At 36.9% G+C, this 23,122-nt stretch overlaps 1 protein-coding gene across 5 annotated transcripts in view; it reads right to left on the reverse strand.

The window, feature by feature from the left end:
- The window catches only part of CENPF (centromere protein F), an 86,194-nt gene that overhangs the window by 59,753 nt on the left and 3,319 nt on the right, over nt 1-23,122 (reverse strand). For 4 of the 5 annotated variants that reach the window (XR_011975488.1, XM_072647845.1, XM_072647842.1 and 1 more), the window contains exons 2-6: nt 16,897-17,128; nt 15,529-15,725; nt 12,018-12,133; nt 9,626-9,717; nt 5,385-5,679 (exon numbers count right to left, since the gene is read on the reverse strand). Coding sequence is in view for 4 of the 5 variants with exons in the window: in XM_072647845.1 (XP_072503946.1) it covers nt 5,385-5,679; nt 9,626-9,717; nt 12,018-12,133; nt 15,529-15,725; nt 16,897-17,058 (862 nt within the window). In the remaining variant the exon portion in view is untranslated. Of the gene's footprint in view, nt 1-5,384; nt 5,680-9,625; nt 9,718-12,017; nt 12,134-15,528; nt 15,726-16,896; nt 17,129-21,253; nt 21,361-22,650; nt 22,792-23,122 lie in introns of those variants that run through there. The other variant, XM_072647844.1, reaches the window with a different exon arrangement.

The raw sequence follows: 23,122 nt of genomic DNA on the forward strand, positions 1-23,122 counted from the left end.
TTTCAAACACAAGAATCAAGAGAAGCATGAAAAGGTAAACAGGAAAGAGAAGTCATAAGGGACTTACTAAAGTTGAACTGCTTATGTTCCTACATGGAAAGACAATATTTGTAAGTCTTGAAACTTTTTTCAGTATCTGGGTAGTCAGTGGGATTACACACATACACACATACACACATACATACACACACAGAGCACAGGGTGAGTTGAATAGGATCATATCTAAATAATATCACATCTAAATAATAGGATCATATCTAAAAAAATGAAATTAAGGGGTGAGAGAAATATGTTGGGAGGAGAAAGGGAGAAATGGAATAGAGAAAATTATCTCTCATAAATGAGGCAAGAAAAAGACTTTTCAATGGAGGGAAAAAGGGGGGAGAGGTAAGAGGGAAAACATGAAGTTTACTCTCATCACATTTGACTCAAGGAAGGAATAAAATGCACGTTCATTTTGGTATGAAAACCTATCTTACAACACAGGAAAGTGGGGGAGAAGAGGATAAGAAGGGTGGGGGAGGATGATGTAAGGGAGGGCAACGAGAGGAGGGAGCAATTAGAAGTCAATACTCTTGGGGAGGGACCAGGTCAAAAGAGAGAATAGAAGAAATGGGGGTCAGGATAGGATGGAGGGAAATATAGTTAGTCTTACACAACATGACTATTACGGAAGTCATTTGCAAAACTCCACATATGTAGCCTATATTGAATTGCTTGCCATCCCAATGGGGATGGGTGTGGAGGGATGAAAGAAGAGAAGTTGGAACTCAAAATTTTAGGAACAACTGTTGAGTATTGTTCTTGCATACAACTGGGAAATAAGAAATACAGGTAATGGGGTACAGAAATTTATCTTACCCTACAGGACAAAATAGAAGATGGGGATAAGGGAAGAGAGGAATGTTAGAAGGGAGGGCAGATTGGTGGTAGGGGTAATTAGAATGCTCAGCATTTTGGGGTGGGGGAAGAGGAGAAATGGGGAGAAAATTTGGAACTCAAAATTATGTGGAAATGATTGCTGAAAACTTAAAATAAATAAATAAGTTTTTGAAAATAAAAATTGAAAAATAAAAAAAGTTTCAAAAAACAGTATATTTAAGTCTTTTAAAAATGACACTTGAGTCACTTGACACAGTTAACTGCAACACTGTGTTAATGAAGATAAGGTCAAGTATTTGCTCCCCCTATAGGCAACTTGATACTGCATCCAAACTTGCTTAGCAACCATCAAAGTTGGAGACTTGTGATCCTGTAAAGAAAAAGTCAGCTGAGTGTGAATTAACTCAATGTAACTCATCCCAGTTCTCCTAGAAAATATTCAAATGCCTGCTTTACTGAGAGGATCCAAAACATAGAAAATACACTCTTCCCAAAATAAATACAAAGCAAAGGACAAATAGTAGCAATGTACAGCCTTCTACGGAACAGTTCAGGAATTTGGTTTATGTGGATATGAACAAGAAGTTAAGTCTCCAAACAAGCACTTTTCAAAGGACAAAATTCAAGCTCCCAGAAGCCATATGAAAAAATATTCTGAATTACTACTAATACAATAACTAGTTGGTTGGGTGTTGTGAGGACCAAAATGACAACACCATGATAAAGTGAAGTTTCAGTGTGCCCGACCTGTGGCTGATCAGACCAATATGAGCTTGGAATGCTCTACCACAGGTTAGGCACAGAGAGTCCATGGAAACATTTGATGTGGTTACTCCAAATTTGTGCATCCTATATTTACTTTGTGCTGTCTCAATTCTGCTTTGCTCATGGAGCACAGCGCGTTTTCTGATGTGGGCACATCATGCTGATCAGTCCTGTGCCAGTGTTTCCCATGTTGCACAGTGAAATCCAAAGTTCTTGAGAGAGACCTTGAGAGTGTCCTTGTATCACTTCTTCTGACCACCATGTGATCGCCTGCACCATGTGAGTTCTCCATAAAATAGTCTTTCTGGCAAATGTACATTTTGCATTCAAACAACATGGCCATTCCATCAGAGTTGCGCACTCTGAAACATAGTTTGAATGACTGGCAGTTCAGCTCGAGCAAGAACTTCAGTGTCTGTACCTTATCCTGCCAAGTGGATCCTCAGAATCTTCCTAAGACAGTTCAAATGGAAGCGATTCAGCTTCCTGGCACGGCACTGGTAAACTGTCCATGTTTCACAGGCATACAACAATGAGGTCAGCACAATGGCTCTGTAGACCTTGAGTTTGATAGTCAGTCTAATACCTCTTCTCTCCCAAACTTTTCTTCTGAGCCTCTCAAACCCTGAGCTAGCTCTGGCAACATGTGCATCATCCTCATTGTCAATGTGTACATCCCTGGAAAATGCACTACACCAAGGTAAACGAACTTATCCACAGCATTCAAAACTTCTCCATTTGTTGTAACCAAGGGTTAAATGTATGGATGGTGTGGTGGTGGCTGATGAAGCACCTTGTGTTTCGTTGGTGTTAATTATTAGGCCAAAATTAGCACTGGCAGCACAGAATTGATCCATTCTTTGAAGCATCTCAGCTTCAGAGCAAGTTGTACTGAGCGCACAGTCATCTGCAAACAGAAAATCACACACCAAAACTCCCTCCATTTTGGTCTTGGCTTGTTGCCTTTTCAAATTGAAGAACTTACCATAAGAATGGTAGTTGACCTTGATGCCGTGTTCATCCTCACTGAATGCATTTGACAACATGCCTGAAAACATCATGCTAAAAAGTATGGGAGCCAGCACACAGCCCTGTTTCACTCCATTGGTTACTGGGAAGGCAAGAGAGCATTGTCCACTATCTAGAACCCAGACAAACACACCATCATGAAACTGACATACAGTACTGATGAACTTCTCTGGGCAACCAAATTTTGACATAATTTTCCATAAGTCCTCATGACTAACAGTGTCAAAGGCCTTGGTCAGATCTACAAACGTGTACAGACCTCTGTTCTGCTCCTGGCATTTCTCCTGGAGTTGGTGGGCAGAAGACACCATACTGACTATTCCTCAAGCCATACTGGTTCTCAGGTATATGACCATCTTCCAGGTGAAGGATCAGCCTATTAAGGAGGACTCTAGCAAGAATTCTGCCAGCAGTGACTAAGAGAGAGACACCCCCCCCCATACTTGTTGCAGGACAATCTATATTCCCTTTACCTTTATAGAGATGGACAATGGAGGTATCCTTGAACTCCTGGGAGATAACCTCCTCTTGCCATATAACCTGGAAAATATCAGTCAGCTTTTGTATGAGCAATGGTCCCCCTACCTTGTAAATCTCAGCTGGAACTGAATCAGCACCAGGTGCTTTGCCACATGAAAGGAGCCTAATGGCCCTCAAAACCTCTTCTTCAGTTGGAAGTTCAACTAAAGAGGGATTTACTTCAACCTGAGGTAAATGGTCAGTGGCCTCAGCATTGACTGATGATGGTTTGTTGAGAACACCATGGAAGTGTTCAGCCCAAATCTCTAGGATCATGTCCTTATCACTAATCAATGTGGTTCCATCAGCACACTTATGTGTAGTTGTGAGGCACCATAGGTTTTTGGTCCATAAATAGCTTTCAGGGAATCATACAAGCATTTGGGATTGTTTCTATCAGCATAAAACTGAAATTTCATCCGCCTTCTTACTGAGCCAGGAATCCTGCATGTCTCTAAGCTTTGCTTGTACTTTGTTCTTGATGGAATTAAATGTTGCCTTCTTAGAAGCAGATGAACTATCATGCTAATAAATCCTGACAAGTTCTTGTTTTTTTGTTTAGCAGCTTGTGAATTCTCCATCATTTTCATCAAATCAGTCTTGGTGTTTGCTAGCATTCTGACCCAGATGAGCAAACGCAGTGCTGTGCCAGATCTCTGAAAGCTACCCACTCCTTTTCTGCTCCCCTGTTGTCAACTGTGTGTAGGCTCAACTTTCTCTCCAAGTTAGCAACAAACTGTTCACACTCAGAGAGCTCTAATTTGTTGACATTAATTCTTCTGGTAGTCATTTTGCCTTGGGGGCAGCACTTTTGATGAAAGAGAATATTTAGCTTGGAAAGGATAAGTCAATGATCAACACCGAACTCTGCATCACACACTGCCTTTGTCACTCTCACATCTTATCCCTTACAATACAATAACTTAACACTTAGAGTGTTTGAATGTTTTTAAAGTGATTTACATATCTTATCTCAATTAACTTGATCCTCACAAGTCTATTATTTTTTTTAATCATTCCCATTTTACAAAGGAGGAAATAGGAAGAAAGATAAAGTAACTTGCTCAGGGTCACACAGATATTAAGTGACTGAAGCAAGACACAACTAATTAGAGAAATGCAAATCAAAGCAACTCTGAGGTTCCATCTCACAAAATTAGGTAGACAAAAATGAACGAAAAAGGATAATGACAAAATAAATATCGGGTGAAAAAAGGCAAATTACAATACATTGTTAGTGGTGCTATGAATTGGTCCAACCATTGTAGAAAGCAGTTGGGAACTCAATACTCAAAATCACTAAACTGCACATACCCTTTGACCCGGCAATATCACTACTAGTCCAATGTCCCAAAGAAAAATGAAAAGGAACTCATATGTACAAAAATATCCATAGCACCCTCTTTTTGTGGTGACAAAAAACTAGAAACTAAGGTGGCACCCGTCAATTGGAGGATGATTGCCCTAATTATGGTAAATAAATGTAATGAAATAACATTGTGCCATAAGAAATGATTAAAGGGAGAGTTTCAGAAGAACCTGCAAAGATTTGTATGAATTAATGCAATGAGGTGAGTAAAATCAAGAGAACAATTTATACAAAAATACTACAAAGAAAAACAGATGTTCAAGACTTAGGAACTCCAATTAATGCAATGACCAATCACAGTTATAGAAGTCCAGGGAGGAAGCATCGTACCCAAATGTCCTACCAGATGTAATGGCTTCAAGAAATAGAATGAGACGTTTATTTTTGGACATGATCAATGAGGGAATCTTTTTTGCTTGACTATGCACATTTGTTACAAGGATTTTGTTTTTCCTTCTTTTTTCAAATGTGAGAGTAGTAGGTGAGAGGAAAAAAATTAAAGATCAAAAAATGTTTTGGCTCTCTAAAGTAATAACAGGATACATTATACAGAAGAAATTTTACTGACTAGGAGTCAGAGGAGACTTGAAGTCTAATCCTAACTCTATCATTAATAAGCAGAAAAGAAAAAGCATTTCATTCAATGTCAGTTTGCTCATCCACAAAATGAAGGGAATATTATTCCCAACATTAAAGGTAATTTCTAAGGCCCATTCTAACATTTTAAACTTTTTGATACTTCTAGTAAAAGTTCAAGAATCACTTTTAAAAGTTTTCTAAGAATCATGTTGCAATTTAAACTTAAAAACTTAATAATTACCTTGATTCTGGGCTTTTATCTGATCCAGCAAGTGAGTATTACTCAGGTTTTCATGGAAACTGCAATTAGTATCTTTCCTCTCTGTTTGCCAACTTGACAAGCTATTAGGTGTTGTTTCTTGTTCCCAAGAAACGCGCAAGGCAGTAAGACCTCTCCTAAGTGGAGTTTCTTGAGCATTGGCTGAATGACGAGTAGGTGTCTTTTCTTGTTGCCATGAGAATACTGATGAAGAAGACTGATGTCGAGCAATTTCCCTGTGACTCATGGTGTTTAGGGGAACTGTCTTACTTGCTTTCTGTGAAAAGATAATAAAAAACAACTAAAGACTTCTTTAAAAAAGTCTCCATGGTCAATCAAGGATGTTTATTTTTAGATAAAAGTCACAATCACTAATATATATCAAATTCCTAAAACAATCAGGTTTAAGTTACCACTGAGAAATAAATATCAACATCAACTTTCTTTTCAACAGATGTACCTGTTATCAGCATTTCAATATTTGGGAGAGAAACATCTATAAAGCACCAATCTAGAACATAAACTGCATCCAATCAGACAAAGGTATAATTTTAGCATAAGGAACTCAACTTACTTTTCAAAAATACAGAAGATGCAATGAGAACAAGTAACAGTAACATGACATTCTTATTAACAGATAGGCTAATCAAAGTTTATTATGTAGCTGGAGAATCATTCCTTTTGGAGATGAACCCCAAGGCAGTAAAAGGCACACTAATATATTTATGTAATCATATACATACAGGGGGGTACATCATGATTACAAAGTGAGGCCCTCATAAGACCTCAGAAGTGGGGAGAGGGGATGGAGCAAGAGTACTCACCACACCAAGGTACACAGTACTGTAACATGAAAAGAAAGATAAAGATTTGGGACAACAGAGCTGCCCAAGAAATATAAGGATATACATGGGAGTAAATAAGAGACATATTCACTTATACATGAGATATGATTCTCTCATCCTATACTGGAATGAGATGGACAATAGCATTATGTCCAGTTATCTTGGAGCAAATCTGGCTCTGTGGTTTGGCAGAGTTGGCAATTACAAGCCATGTTTTATCAGTATAAGATAGGCCAAAAGGTAATAAACAAGACCTTCTAATTTCCTCTGGAAAGGAAATGTCTGCGTGCAATATAGTGTCCAATTTAAGATACAATACAGCACGGATACAATTAAGTTCCTCCTTCATTAAACAGATTAACTAGATCTAGGTGAAAGTTTAAGAATTATCCACTATGTACCAGCCACATTCCTGCCATGTTGCTGCAATCCACTGTCCTCCTCTACCTTGGAGACCTGGGTGCCTGTGTCATTGGGCTACTCATCTCTCTGTACTTGCAAACCCACTATGATGCACTACCACTATCTTCATGCCTTATCACCTTCCTTCACCCTCCTCCTCAGACTCACAACTCCAGCTCCTGTCATGGAAACCTGTCCTCATGGCTGGTGTTCCAGGTACCCCCAGACCAACCCTAATGCATTCAGATCATCTTCTGATACCATCACCACTTAAAATGTCACAACTATCCCCCTTCCCACTTTCCACACTCCTGGAAAAGAAATGTTGATCAATTTTCCTATGACTCCATTCACTCCCCCTGTAAATACAGAGGTCACAATATCCTTCCTTGACCACAACTTGCCTATGAGCTGTCTTCCCCCATGCTTTTTGTATTTGTATCCCCAGCATTTAATAATCACTAATGACCTGTAAGTACCTATCAATAAATGCTTTTCATTCACTAATCCATACATGCAAGAGACTAAGTTTGACACCTGGCTGTCAGAACTGTGTTCATCCTTCGTTGCCAAAGAAGACCATGCCATCTGAGAAATAATGACATAACTTGCACCTGACTTTGTTTTGAGCGAGGGAGGGCTGTGCAGGTTACCAGCCTCACTTTTCCTCCAGAGCCATCTGAATCCAGTGACCAGAAATTCATCAGGATGACTGGCGATGACCAAAGATGAGGCAATTGGGGTTAAGTGACTTGCCCAAGGTCACACAGCTAGTGAGTGTCAAGTGTCTGAGGTGAGATGTGAACTCAGGTCCTCCTGGCTCCTGCACTCGTGCTCTATCCACTGCACTGCCTAGCTGCCTCATGGCTGTCAGAACTGATAAAGCTCAGAATGAGCTGAAGGTGACAATGACTGCCAATAAACAAGTGTTTATTAGCTATACTAAGAGGGAAAAGACGCCCAGCAGAAAGGGCAAGGCCCATTACTTGGAGGAAAAAAAAATGTGAAATGACAAGAGGGAAAAGGCAGAACCAGAAATGATCAATTTTAAATTTTCATTCTGTGGTACATGAATGTAATGGAATACAATTTTAAATTTTCATTCTGTGGTACATGAATGTAATGGAATACTACTTTGAGCAAGTAGTCTTCAGAAAAACCTAGAAAGACTTATATGAACTGATGCTGAGTGAAATGAGCAGAACCAAGAGAACATTGTACACGGTAACAGACACATTGTTTGATAACTAACTTTGATAGATTCAGCTCTTCTCAACAATGCAAGGATCTAAGACAACTCCAAAAGACTCATGATGAAAAATGCTATCTACATCCAGAGAAAGAATTTTGGAATCTGAATGCATATGGAAGCATACTATTTGCTCTCCTTTTCTTCTGTTGTTTTATTTCTTCTTTCTTGTGGTTCCTCCCGTTGGTTCTAATTCTTCTTTACATCATGACAAATGTGAAAATATGTTTAACATGAATGTATGAGCAGAGCTTCTATCAGATTCCATACCATCTTGGGGATGGGGGAGAGGGAGGAGAAAATGTAAAACTCAGAATCTTATGGAAGTGAATGTTGAAAATTAAAAATAAATAATTATGTTTAAAAAACAACAGGCAGAGATGTATATGACTATTAAGCCACTATTGCTGATATCTGAAAGATCATGGAAAACAGGAAAGATACTATACAACTTGAAAAAGAAAAGAATACCAACCTTCAAAAAAAAAAAAAAAAGAATTTGCAATTCTAAAGCTACCTAAAGTTTCTAACCTATAGTCTATTGTTTTAGTGTTTTTGTTTTTTGTTAAGTGTATTTTGAAATAATTGCTTTCCTTTGTAATACCATATATTTTATGCATTTAAAAAAACATTATGCTTAGAAGTCTATAGGATTCACTACCAGACTGCCAAAGGAACCAAAGACAAAAAAATGTTAAAATCTCTATAATCTCTCCCAAGGGAATTATACAAGGGATCAATAAAGAGGTGGTTGGTGAACATCTGGAAATGAGGCAATTACAAAGAACCAGGCCAGCTTCACCAAGAGCAGATTATGCCAAACTAATTGGTTGCCTTTTTTGATGGGATTACAAAACTGGCAAATCAGAAGAATTCTGCAGATATATTTTACCTCAATTTTAGGAAAGCATTTGACAATGTTCTCCATACAATTCTTATGGAAAAGATGGGAGATGTTGGCAAAATGATAATACAATTAGCAGGATTTGGAACTGCCAAGTAGAAGTCACTAACGATTCAAATGTCAATTTGGCAGGAGATCTCAGTGGAGTACCCCAGTAATCTATGCTTGACTCTGTTGTACTTAAGAATTTTATCAATGAACTGGATAGAGGCACAGATACTATCTTTGTCAGATTTGGAGATTATACAGAACTAGTACACTGGACAACAAAATAGGGACACAAAAAGATTTGGACAGACCAGCATAAAGTCTTGGGTTTAATATAAAAATCAATCTCACAAATGTAAGATGGAAGAGGCACTGTAAGAAAGCAATATGCCTGAAATAAATGTGAGGAACATTTTCCACAAGTAACAAAAGATGTGAAGCAACTAGTTCAAGTTAAGAAATCAAGTCAGTCAGAGCTTGGCCTTCCCAAGCATTCTTCCATTTGTCACATCTCAATGTCTACAAAAATAACTCCATAGTTGAGTATAAGTCTATAAACTAAACTATGGGGTTTTGTTTAATGCTTTCATTAGGATTTATATGTAAGGATGAAGACAAACTTACCATCCCTGTCATTATCTTATTTTCTTATTTTGTATTTGGCTATTATATTTCCATTTTTCATGCAAAATAACGCAAACTATCAATAACAAGTAACTTACTTTTCTAAGTAAATAAAAATCTGTCAACAACTCAGGGAAAACGTCATCTAATTTTATACTAAATTGTGACCAAACAGGTTTTTTGAGATATATGTTTCAAAGAATTAACTTACTTTAATTTGTAAAGCTTTTACCTCTTCCTCTAACCTTTTTCGTTCTTCAACTTCTTTACTGTATTTTTCTTGTAGTTCTTCATACTTGGAAGCTAAAACCAAATATGAAACACAACTAATTTCAGTTCAACAAAGCAAAATTCATAAAGTATCCATCCCAAATACTTGGGAATCTAAAAATTAACATTTCAAATTCCAAATGAAAACAAAATGATTTTGTCATGACAACACAACTGCTAAATTATTTTTTAAAAACTTTAAAAATATATAGAGTGAAAGATACTATGAACATAGGTTTCAGAAAAATTTCTCAAGGGCTGCACACAAAAAATACAAAATTCCTTTTAAAGATATACAATGTAAGATTAGCAGTCAAATCTAAATTGTTTAATTTCATAACAAGACCTAGATGCATATTTAGTTTTAACCATCTAAATACATCAGGTTAAAAAAATAAACTGAAAATGCACTTTTCAAGATTAGATAGCCAATTATTACAGTAAGGACTGGGGTTAGGGTCTCATGAATTCCTCTTCAAAGACCTTGCCACTATACTTTCACAAACCATGTTCACCCCAGAAAGAGAACTTGGAATCAGAAAAATATACAGACTTGTTCTTTTTAAAACTGTAGGTTTTTTCATTCTTTTTTTACTTTTCTGAAGTACTTTGACCTAAAGTCTGAGTCTTTTACTTCAATATTTTCACATCCTGCCTTTCAAGGAGAAGGTACAAAGTATAAAGAGTATAAATAGAAGCAGCTGGTGGTACAGTGGATAAAGCACAGGAGCCCAGAGTTCATATCAGACCTCATATACTTACTGTGTTAACCCTGACCATGTTATTTACCTATTTGCCTCAGTTTCTTCAACTATAAAACAAAGATAATAATAGCACTTATTTCACAGGGTTGTTGTAAGGATCAAATGAGATAATATTTGTAAAAATTGCTTAGCAAACAGTGCCTGACACATAGTAGGCATTATATATTCCTTTCCCCTAAATTAACTTGAATTGATAAACTATATTCTTCTGTATAACTTGTGGATACAGATGCTTAAAAGTGTAAGATTGCATACTGCCAATAATTACTTGTGAGGATAGATTTACAAAGCAGCTGCTTGTAAAACATCTATTATAGATGAGAAATGTTTTCCAATTGGAAAGGAGGATGGTTTTTTGTTGGTGGTAGTTTGTTTTTTTCTGGAAGCTGTTGCAGGAGAAAAAAACATGAGCTATAGGAATAGGTCTCTAAGACACCTGCTAGCTATAGTTTGGAGAAATATCTTGTGCTGAACATAGAATAACAAATATACTCAAACTAAATCAGTCAACAATTTCTATACATTGCTTTTCTAAACTGGAGGAAACTGTGATGAAATCATCATTCTCAAAATGTTGCTGGAAAAAAACATTCTGTTATTGCTGTATATGTGTTGTTGTAAAGTTATAGGGACTCTGGATAGATGCCTAGGAAAAGGGGAAGTAACAGAATGGGAAATGTGAGCCATAATTCAAACTGAGCAGAGAGAAGTGCTTAGAGATGGTAACCTGGCTAAGACAGATGTGAAATGTTTTATAGAACCCAGCTATGTCAGTCTTTTCCAATTATTCAAATGAGCTAAAAATTAACATGACCTAGGATGCACTCTGATCCCAAAAATTAGGAAAGACAATAAGTATCACCAGCCTTGACCTGGAAAATGACAGAAGCCAGAATTGGATCTGAGAAGGGAATAATTAGAGGCTAGCTTCTTCTCTTAAAATAAGCACAACTGCTGAACATAAAAGAAAATATTTAGGTAGGAGCAAAAGCAGGTTAGTCATGCCAACCAAAATCCTCCATCTCATTGAACAAATTTTTTTCTTTTTTGCCATTTCCCCTTAGTTCAACTCAAACACCATTTATTACACTTTTTACTCAATACTATATTTGCAAGGTTAAGCCCTGGGGATAGAAAGCCAGAAACAAAACAGCTCTAGGAAAAAAAAAACTTGTATCCATATTTTGTCCAGGCGGGGAAAATATGGGATTTCTGGAAGCCAGATAGAAAAAACAAGGAGAGAAGGTTGTAGACAGGAAAGACAAGGCCTACAGCAAAACTGATGCAGGTGCACTCAGTCTCTCTCTCTCACTCAGTCTCTCTCTCTCTCTCACACACACACACACGCATGCACGCACATGCACACACGCATGCATGCACACACGTAGATACTTAAAGAGGTAGAGCTGAGAGTCCAATAACTCCAAGTTATGTCCTATTATGGAGGAAAGTAAGAAAAATAAAACCTCAGGCAGGACTGTGTGCTGGAATTCTAGTACATTACTCTACTCTACTCTCTGTCTAAAGTCCTGGCATTAAGCTCTTACAACCCAAGTTCCAAATCCATACCATTTTGATGACTTGATTGTATGGAAGCAACAGAACTCTTCTGTGGCGTACTGTTTAGTGTTGAGACATCTCCTGGCAACACTGTCAGCTGGCTTTTCTCAAGTTCAGATTTACATCTGTTAGAAAACAAATTTTGAAATGTGCTCTAATTATAGAAAACAGCAGATGAATTATAGAAACTACATATTTCTAATTACCTCTACATCACCTCCTTAAAAAATTGGTATTACAAATCATATTTGATTATTGCAAAGTACAAATTGAAAATACCAACATAATGTCCCATATTTTGTTATTATTCATGAAATAATAAAATAATAACAAAATTTATAAGAGCATGAAAAGAAAAAGGATTATTTGAATGTTACATAAATAACATTAACCTGGGTAGCTAGGTGATGCAGTGGATAGAATGTTAGACCTAGAGCCAGGAAGACTGCCTTTGTGAACTCAAATCTAGCCTCAAACACTTACTACCTGTGTCACTCTGGACTAATCACTTAACCCTGTTTGCCTCAGTTTCTTCATTTGTAAAATGAGCTGGAGAAGAAAATGGCAAACCACTTCAATCTCTGTCAAGAAAACCCCAAACAGGGTCAGGAAAAGTTGCATAAGATTAAACAACAACAAAAAATTAACCTATGAATAGAAACATCTTCATTCTCAAAAAGTCACTTAGTACTTCAAGGTACCCAGGCAATAAAATCCATTGACTCACATTTATAAGTACTTATTTATCTATATAGTTAGGCACCCAGGAATACGAAAACTGAAAACAATCCCTACTATCAAGGAGAGAAGACAACAAAGCAACTTGAAATCAACATAAACTTATTAGGACAAAAGTGGAAAATACCCAGTCTCCACTTCAGATCTAGCCCAAGGTTCAACTTTATCTAATTCTAGTTACTGCCAGCGCAAAAAGAAAATAACTGCCAATTTTTACTATTGTTGCTTCTTTTCCAATAAAGGACCCACATTTGGCCTATGACAACTAGTTGGATAGAAAATAGAAATGAAAAGAAGGAAAAGAACTTCTGGGAACAAGGGGAAATGAACACTAAAAACTTCCCATTTGTAGGTAAAATCTGAGATTGGTATTGCCATCTTCTTGTCCAAAAAAAAAAAAAAAATATGATGGACACAGTAACATTCCCCTACCATTTCCACACCTTACACTAAAAAAGAGGACTCTCCAAACCACAAATTTTCTCCTGTCACCATGTAACTGAAACCAACCCCCAATCCAGCTTCTTCCTTTTCTCTACAAACATATTGTCAATCAGATGGCTGTCGCAGCAGTTAGTAGGGCAGTCTTGGAGTTAGGAAGATTCAGAAACTTCCTAGATGCACATGTAACCATAACCCTGGGCACCTCTCATTTGTTTAAAAAAAAAAAAAAAAAAGCTTACATTAGCATCTATCTCACAAGGCTGTTGTGAGGATAAAATGAGGTATTTTAAAGTACTTGCAAGGCTTAAAGTTTTATATTATTTACCATCCAAATGTATACCCTTTCAGATTAGTCATACAGGGAGACTATGTAAGAATTACTCAAAACAGCTCTGAAACTGTATTCAGAGTGAATTTACATTAGATGTATTGTTTACATACCACATTAAAAAATCCCAATACTAATATTGTTATCTAGGTTGATCTTCAGTCTCAATAGGTGTATGATCTTATCTGAATCCTACAAAGGTAAAAATCATGATCCATTCATATCTTCTCATCTTGGGCAAATTTTGACCATGACAGTCAACACAGATCCAGTTTGATCACTACTGCTTGCCAGGTTTAGCTCCAAAATATTTTTGACTGCTTTCAGATAATTAAACTGACCCTCAAAAAGAAAGACTGTCTACCACTAAATACATTAAAAACATCATGTAAGCAATTCCAAAAAGTTCCAATTAGCAATATTATTAAGGTCTGGACTCACTTGAGGGAATGGTTGAGCCTACTGCAGTATCCTTAAGGATAATGGAAGACTTGGGCATGTTTGAAGGCCACAGGGCAAGAACCAGTAAATAGAGAGAGGTTAAAGGTGAGATGAAAGAGAGAATAAAGGGAGGGAAAAGGTAAATGTCAGATAGCAGATACTCCTCATAAATATTCCCAGGTTTAAATTTAGGGGAATCAGTTAAAGTAGTACTTTCTTTCCTGTGATTTCTTCTTATTCTGACAAGAATCCATTTTGTTTGGGAGAGGGGGCAACAAAAAGTACCTGGATCTTCATTTCCAAGTCCAATCAGTCATATTTGGCCCCATTAGTATACTGTTTGTTACATACACCAAAAGCTGTTATAAGGAATATAGTACCCCTGAATTTTGTGATGAAAAACTAGTAATAAATGCAAATGTCAAATACTAAAACTCTTTCCATAACTAAAGTTTGGTTAACCAAACAAAATATGTTCCTAAAACTGGTGCTGGACAATAGGAAAGACACATACTTTTAATGTACATGTACTTTATATCAAAGTTTGGCTCAATTCAACAAGTTACAGAATAACAGATTAACATGTATATAGCACTTTAGGGTTTGCAAAGCACATTGCAAACATTTATCATTTTATCCTCACAACCCAGGGAGGTAGATTTACTACTATCCCCATTTTACAGATGAGGAAACTGAGTAAGATCAAGGTTAAGTGATCTGTCCAGGAACATAAATACAATGCATGCCTGAGGCAGCATGTGAACTCAAGTATTCCCAATGAACTACTTCAGCAGCAAAGACCTGGAAAGTACCAAAGAAACTATGCCACACAGGTGGTGCTACGGAAGGAATGCTGGATTTGGAGCCAGATAATTGAAAATTTAGAATCCTCTAATTTCTGATACTAAGTTATTTAGTCGTCACAGTAACATCAACCTAGGATACCAAGTCTAATTCAACCCTTTCATTTTACAGACGATGAAACTAAGGCCCAGAGATGTCAAGTGACTTGTCCAAGAATCCCTGGGCCAGTTTCCTCATATGAAAATGAGAAATTTAGACTACAAGATTTCAAAGTGTCCTCCCAGCTCTTATGATCTTAAAATCCACTCCTAGAAAGGTTATCACCCAAGTAAACAGCCCAGTAAAGATCTGAGATCAAGATCCAGGTTTATAGACTGGAGAAGGAAGACTTTGGAAATCATGTCTAAGCCCTGTCAGTTTTTAGGTGAGGAGACTAAAGAAAGAGAGATTATAACTTGCTCAGACAATAAGTCTGAAAGCTAGAATTAAAACCTAGAGAGTCTGACTTCAAACTTTACACAAAACCCTACATGATGACACTTCTCAACTGACCCAATCTTTCTAATAAACCATGCTAACAGACTTCCAATATAAAGGGTATACCAAAATTCTTAGAATAGTTTTACAATTTTAATACCTTAAGAGTTTATTATTAGACTCCTCACAAATTTAAAAAGTCTAGCTTCCACAAAAAAGAATAAAAACTACAATGAATTTAATTAAAAATAAAATAAATAAAAAGCTAAAACACCTATCAAAAGTTACCTTTTAAGTTCCTGTTCCAGTTTTTCTATTTGCTTTTTGCTTGAACTTAGCTGTCCTTCCTGGAAATTCACTTGTGATTCTTTGACTTGAAGTTCATGAGAAATCTTCTGCCTCATTTTCTCCAAATTATCACATGTTTCCATCAAGCTCTGATTCTCCCTTTTGAGGGTGGCCCCTTCATTTTTTTGATCGTCAACCTAATTAAAATCATTAGAAATATTTTTAGGAATTTAAAATAAGGAACTTCTTTCTAAATTTACCAAACTTGCTGCCAAAACTAAAGCATTCATTAATCAATAAGTAGCATATTGAACAGAAATTTCAGTGTCTTATGTATACATATCACTAGTTTTCTATTTCTGGAATTTACAATTTAGTAAAAGTGACAACCACTAAAAAAAATTTACTGCTAAGGTATTTTATTAATAATTCATGTTTTATATCTTGGAAATAAGGAAACTTTCAGGTTAACATTTTTTAAAGTCTAAAAAAAAATTTTTTTAAAAGATTTAAGAAGATCATCCAGACACAGCTGTTTGCCTTCAGACAGGGTTGCACCTATACTATGCAGATAAATGAGACTGCATTGTATTTTTAAAATTCTTCCTCCAAAACTTTCTAAGAAAATTATTCCAATGTTCAACAGCCCTGTGAGTACATTCTCCTAGTGCCATGGAAATAAAAAGACATCATGGAAAAGCAGAAAATTGTTCTGGCTCATAAAAAATGAGGAGACATTTTTAAAAAATAGATAGATGTATATATAGATGTATATACATACATAAACAAATACTTTAGGATAACACATAATTACTTGGTAAGTACATTTTTGGTTACAAATTTTAAAATACATTTGCTTCTATTTGGCAATCAGAATAATTGTTACCAATTAGACCAAGCACACAATTAGGAGATTACAATTCATATTTTCATTTTCAAGCCCTAAGTTATTTTATTTGTTTTTAATTATTCCAAGGTGAAAATCTAAGATTACCATCCCATACACTTCAGAAAAAAGAAATGCCACCTCCCTTTCCACTATCTGATAACACTGATTTGCCGTATTAGAGTTTGAGCCAGGAACTTCTGGCTTATTAGTCAAGACTTCCAAAGTAATTCCCAAAATAACCTCTAGAAGATTGAATGGGACTTATGAACTACCAACATCAGCAAGCTAAGGAATTTAGAACTGAAGAAGAAAAAAATTGAAAGATTAAAAAAACAAGTGACCTATGATGAAGTAACAAAAACATTTTCCTCAAAATATAATAGAATAACTCATCATTTATACAATGAAAACTAAGATGTAAGCAAGAAATTATAATGCTTGTCTCTCCCCTAGGGATGCTTAAATCAATCATATGTTACCTTTTGCTTCTGCTTTTGCAGGGCAGCCTCCAAGGATTCCAGCTGAAACTGTCTTTGCTGTCTGTCTTTCTTTAGTTTGTCTAGCTGTCCTTCAAGCTCTTGAATTTTCTGAAGGGCTCTGGTAGACAGACCTTCTTTCCACTCCTCTAAAGCCCAACTCATTTTGTTCTACCTTTTTATTACTCAATCAACATTTAAAAATAAGTTGAAAAGAAGAATCCAATCATTGCTCCTGTGGTATTAAGGGGGGAAAATGATAAAAATAAAAAAAGAATTCAGTCTCAGAGACTAAACAATCTGTTCACATCCAAGTTCTGTAGAGGTAAGGTAAAAGTAATGTCCAGTTAGCACAGGATCCAGAGAGCAGGTATTTAAATCTACGTTCCAGGCATAGCTATGAGATTCCAGCTACTGATCTAGAGCTATTTTTCTTCTTTCTACTAAATCAACAATAACCTTGAACAAAGACACGTAGTACAATGGTACAATAACAAATTAATAATAGTTCCTTTTGACCCTTCTTCTTCTAGCCTATGTGTTTTCTTATATCTTAATTTTGCCTTCTTATAAAGTTTTCTACTGTCCCATTGCTTATGATGAAAAGGTATTTAATTTTATACACAGTGTTATACATTTATTACTAAAATAAGAAATTTGATTTTTTTTCCAGAGGAAAGGCATTCTGTTATTCTTCAGAAGCAGCCATCGAGGTTCTACATGTTCCCAATGCCAGGTGGGTGCTTTCCTTTGTATATGTTAGCTCTTTGTACTCCAAACTGATGTCTCCCTCTCAGCCACTTAAACTGTCATTGCAACGACCATAATCTTGTTTTCTTGGGGAGTGAGTGGAGGGGAATGCACTGCAGAGATGAAAATATTCTAATCCTTTGTTTGAGGTACACAACAATGAAGCTATTATGGTAGGAAAGGTAACAGTAACTTCAAGCTTGTTATCTATGGCAAAAAGTATATGGCTTAGTTTGGTTGAATCAGAACTCAATAACTGTAACTCTTCATTTTCTGTTATGCCTCCACCCCCTAGAACCTTAGGATTTATGTTCCTTCTAGCATCATTATCAAAACTAACAAGTGTTTAAAGAGTCCAATGCTGTTTGTTAGGTGCTATGTATTAAGAAGAAGTGAAAGTCAATAATGACAGAAATACAACATAAAAATTATCCTGAGGTAACACTTCATATTATTCTAAAAGATGGGAAAACTCATGGCTAGAGAGACAAGAAGACAGGCACCCCAATTCGCTGCGGAGGAGCTGTGAACTGGCTTAAACATTCTAAACACTTTGGAATTGTGCAAGAAAAGTTACTAAATTGTTCAAATTCCACCTCAAACACTACCACTACCAGGCAAGTCACTTACCCTCCCTCAACCTCAATTTCTTCATCTTTAAAAATAAGGGGTTGAATTAGACAGCCACTGAGGTCCCTTCTTGTTCCAGAGCTAAGATGTCTGAACAAATTATGGTATGTGAACGTAATAGAATATTATCCTGAAGACGCAAAAAGAAACAATTCCAAGGAAGAAAAATGGTGTTCATCTGGAAAGACAAATGTAGATGTTTAGGGAATTGAACAACCCACTGAGGATTTTTTTTTTTTAAAGAAACGTACAGAAGATGGAAGGAAGGCCAGAGAACAGAGGGTAAATACATCATCATGTCATGGCCCTGGAAATGTAGTGTCAGAAATGCTAAACTCAGAACAAGCCAAGGCTGGTAAGGAAAGCTAACGACAACAAAAAAAAAAAAATGGGGAGGGTAGTAGTAATACTAAGAGAAAAATGAAAACCCAAGAGATAGAATCTTTGCTTGAGGTAAACAGGATCATGATAGCCAACAACAGAGAAAAGAATGGTTCAATTCTCTTCTGCTTCCACTTTCTCTGTCATGAATGGCCTCAAAATACGGAAATGAAAAGTACACACAATTGTCAAGGAAGTAATGTCCAAGATAATGAAGATACTAAAACAGAACCCTCATGCTTGTCTTCATGAATTCAAGTTACCTGGCCCAGACAACTTAAATCCTTGAGTACTAAAGAACTGGTGAAAGGGATTGCTGGGCCACTATCAATAATAACTTGAAAGATCATGGAAAATAAGAGATGTACCAAAAGACTGGAAAAGGACCAATGTCCCAGTTTTCAAAAAAGGAAGTGACAGAGTCTGCAAACTATATGCCAGTGAGGCTAGTTCTGATGCCCAGGAAATTTTTAGAATAATTCGCTAAAGAAATGGTGAAAGAAAGCAGTGAATGTAAATAGCCAGTATGACTTCATCAAGAACAGGTTATCATAGACTAACTTCATTTTCTCTTTTGAAAGGATCACTCCATGCTATAAATATAAATTACCAAGATTTCATAAGACTTGTCTGTGTGAAAGATGGAGAGGTGGGAAATGGAGAAGAGGATAATCAGATGGATTCAGAAGTGGTGAAATGACTGGGCACAGTTGTTGTTAATGACTCATTGTCAACATTAAAGAAGTTCTCCAGAAAAGTACCTTGGTATCTGTGATTGGCCCAGGGCTGTTTAATATTATCAGTGAACTGAATAAAGGGATAGATGGTGCTCAATTAATCTGCTGACACAAAACTGGATAGTATAGCTAGCACAGTGAATAAGTCAGAATCCAAAAAGATCCTGACGGGTGAGAGAATTATTAGGCTGAATCTTATTATGCAATTAGGCACAAAAATTAGCTGCATGAGTAAAGGGTGGGGCAAGCATGGATAGACAGCAGTTGCTCTGAAAAAGACAGAAGAGTTTTGGATCCGAGCTGAATACCAGCAGTGCGATGTAGCAGTCAAAAACGCTAATGTGATCTGGGGCTTCATAAAAGGAGGCACAGCTTCTATAAATAGGGAGGTATAATCACATTGTACTCTGCCCTCAGCAGAGCTCATCACCCAAAGCATTATGTTCCATTCAAAGCACAAAAGTTTAGGAAGAATGTTGATAAGCCAGAGAGTGTCCAGAGAAGGACAATCAGGATGATAAAATGTCCTGAGTCCATGACATGACAGAATCAGTTGAAGGAACTGGACATATTTAGCCTAGAAAAGACAAGCCTCAGGGAAGACATGATAGCTGCCTTCAAGTATTTGAAAAGTTATCATGTAGAAAAGTGATTAGATTTATTCTGTTTATCTCCAGGAAGCAAGTATCAGAAGTAAGGGGTACAAGTGTGCAAGTTGCAGAAAAACAAATTTAGTTTTGATGTCAGGAAAAGAATTTCTAACAATTTAGAGCTGTGCATAAAGGGAATATTCTACCTAGAAAGCTAGTGGGTTTCACTTCCTTGAAGGTCTTCTAGTAGAGGATAAATGAAAGTTTATCCAGAATGTTATAGCAAGGATTACTTTTGTGTAGGAGTTAAGACTAGTCCTCCACTGAGTTCGACTCTAACTTTCCAATTCTGATACTTCACTATAAAAGAGGACCAAGAGTAATCAAAGAAAGATGAGATTACTTGTGCGGAAATAATAAAGAGTGAAGAAAGTACAGCCAAAAAAGAACATACTCAAAGGCAAGTTAATAAAGTCAATATCAAGAGGAAACAAAACTGTTTAAATACAGTCATCAATGTTAGCACTATATTGTAAAAATTAAAATCCACACATCTTCAGGTTTTCTGTACTTTATAGTGAGGGTTGTTGGGTGTTTGTTGGGACTAAACAAAATGCGTCAAATTTTGAAAGTAGTTTTTCTAAGTGGTGAAAGGACCAAACCTCATAAGAGAGGATACAAAGGACCAAGCTCATTCATTAAGTATCAAATCCTTACAAAGAGAGTCTTAGCTGCCAAGGGAATAACCTATTTTATCCCAGGCTGCTTTCCAAAGAGGCCACTCAGCTACTCATAGCTCTCTTGTGCCCTCATCTCCCAAGTAAATTTCTTAAAGTGACGTTCAAAAGTTTCTCCGCCCAATCACCTTAGCTATCTTGCTATACTGAAGTCTTTCCCTTTCACTGAAACCAATCTTGTCTATCCGAATGAGATGCTATCACTGGCAACCAAAAACAACATTTTTCAAGAAATTTTATAATATCCCAAAATGCTAGGATCCTATAAAGCGGGTGACTTAAAAAAAAAAAAAAAGCAAAAGCTGCAAGTAGTACAAATTTATTATTTACAAGATTGGCCTTTTTTGGAATATGAACTAGGTCAGGAATATTGGAAATACCAGGAGCAGTCAAGGATTCAGGCCTCATCACCATTTCCATAACAACAATTCACTTCCTAAAGGAGCTTTAAGGACTGTGAAACACTTTTCTCACAACCATCCACTGGTCAGACAAGCTAGGTATTATCATCCTTTTTAATGGAGGTATCCTTTACCTAGGCAGAGACTACAGCAGAGCTCCTGTTGCTAATTGGGAAGGGAGAGAAAATCAATCATCTTCTAGCTGGTAAACTTCTCCCTCTTCTTTAAATCTCCAGGACACCTAAGCAAAAGGAGAAAAGAAAAAAAAAGAACAAGCCTTTCCTGCTACCACTTCCGACGGTCTCATCCCCAACTACCTATATATATCCTTACCCTACACAGTTCCCATGTCCTGCTCTGCCCTCCCCTTCTGTTGTACCTTCTGGAAACCTGTTCTAGCTTTCAATTACTTAGTCAAACCTATCTCTCTACCCCCATCGCATTCTCCCTCACCCCCAAGAGAAGACACTGAACCCTCTGCTATCCTTTCCTGTCCTGGATGCACCTTCTTTCATGGCCCAAGAGGATTACTAAAACATTCCTTGCTTTTCATTGCCATTTCCAGATCCTTCACGTAGCCATTACTCTAAAACCTCTCCTCTGAGATTCAATTAAGGTCTGTCCAAACAGGGTTGTAGTTATCTAACAGTTCCATTCTCCCTTCCTTCCTCAAGTTCAGCATCTGGCTCAGTCTTCCTTTCCATCCAAAACTTAATATAGAGAGGGAGAGAGAAACAATTATAGGTATGTCTATGTCTATATATGTATCTGTCTACAGAGAAAGAAATAGAGATATGTCTACATCTCTATCTGGGAGGGAGGGAGAAAGAAGAAAGAGGTAGAGAGAAGGGGAGAGGGAGAGACTGATTTTGACATTTCCCCAAACCCACTGATTCATCTCTCCTGATCTATACCTTCACTCAACCTCAGTCTCTACAAAATGATAGTCATGTCTTCGATTTCATCATTAACACTTAACTGTCATTTGAGGCTTTATGATCTATAACTTTATAATAAACCTCTCTCCAACTACAACTTCCTATCCTCTCCCCCTCCCCCTCACTTCCCCTAAACTACTTCTTCCAACTTACCAGAGCTTCAGTCACTCCATACCCTCCTCCCTTCTCTTCCAAATTCATCATCCCTTCTTCTCTTTGAAATCTTGACCATATAATTAACCATTTCTACACCATCAAATTCTTACTCCCTTGTCCTATCTCTCACCACTAATGCCTGTTACCACTCTCACCCCCCATTCAGCGTCTCCTTTCCTATTCTACCACATGCTGCTCAAGAATGTCTCTCAAAGGGCAGTTCAAAACTCTATTTTCTCTCCTTATCTCCTTCTCCTTTCCCCCACCCCTCATCATTTAACAGAAGACCTGGCCTACTACATTATGGAAAAAGCAGAAGGCACCTGTCCTGATGCCTCCCTCTTCTCTCCAACTCTATCTCAAAACCCCTTGACTTCCTTCCCCATTCTCTCCTCCTTTGCTCCAGTCTCTGATGAAGAGGTGGTCTCTCTTCTTACCAAGTTTGGACCCTCCTAGTTTTGTCCTTGATCCCATTTCTTGTAGGAGCTTCGCAGATAAATCACCCTTTCTCATCTTTAATCTTCCTTGTACATTGGTTCCTTCTCTGTCCCCTACAAACATGTCCAGATCAGCCTATCCTTAAAAAAAAAAATTTCATTTAATGCCACCATCCCCCTCAAGCTAACATCCAAAATTAAACTTGCTCACCCTTTTAAAACACAAATTCATAGACAAAGTCTTCTGTACACGTCATCTCCTCTTCTTCACCCTCCCACTCTTTTCTAAAGCCTTTCCAATAAAGTATCTCACACCAACACTAAATTGAAACTTCTCTCCAAGGCTACCAAAAATTTCTTAGTTATTAAATCTTTTCCTACTCTTTATCCTTTTTTATTCCTCTGATAACCTAGGTATTCTCATAACTAGACTTTTATGACACTACTTATAACTGTTTATCTCCAATTTGTC

The sequence above is a fragment of the Notamacropus eugenii genome, chromosome 2 (assembly GCF_028372415.1).
Source record: "Notamacropus eugenii isolate mMacEug1 chromosome 2, mMacEug1.pri_v2, whole genome shotgun sequence".
In the NCBI taxonomy this organism is placed as follows: domain Eukaryota; kingdom Metazoa; phylum Chordata; class Mammalia; order Diprotodontia; family Macropodidae; genus Notamacropus; species Notamacropus eugenii.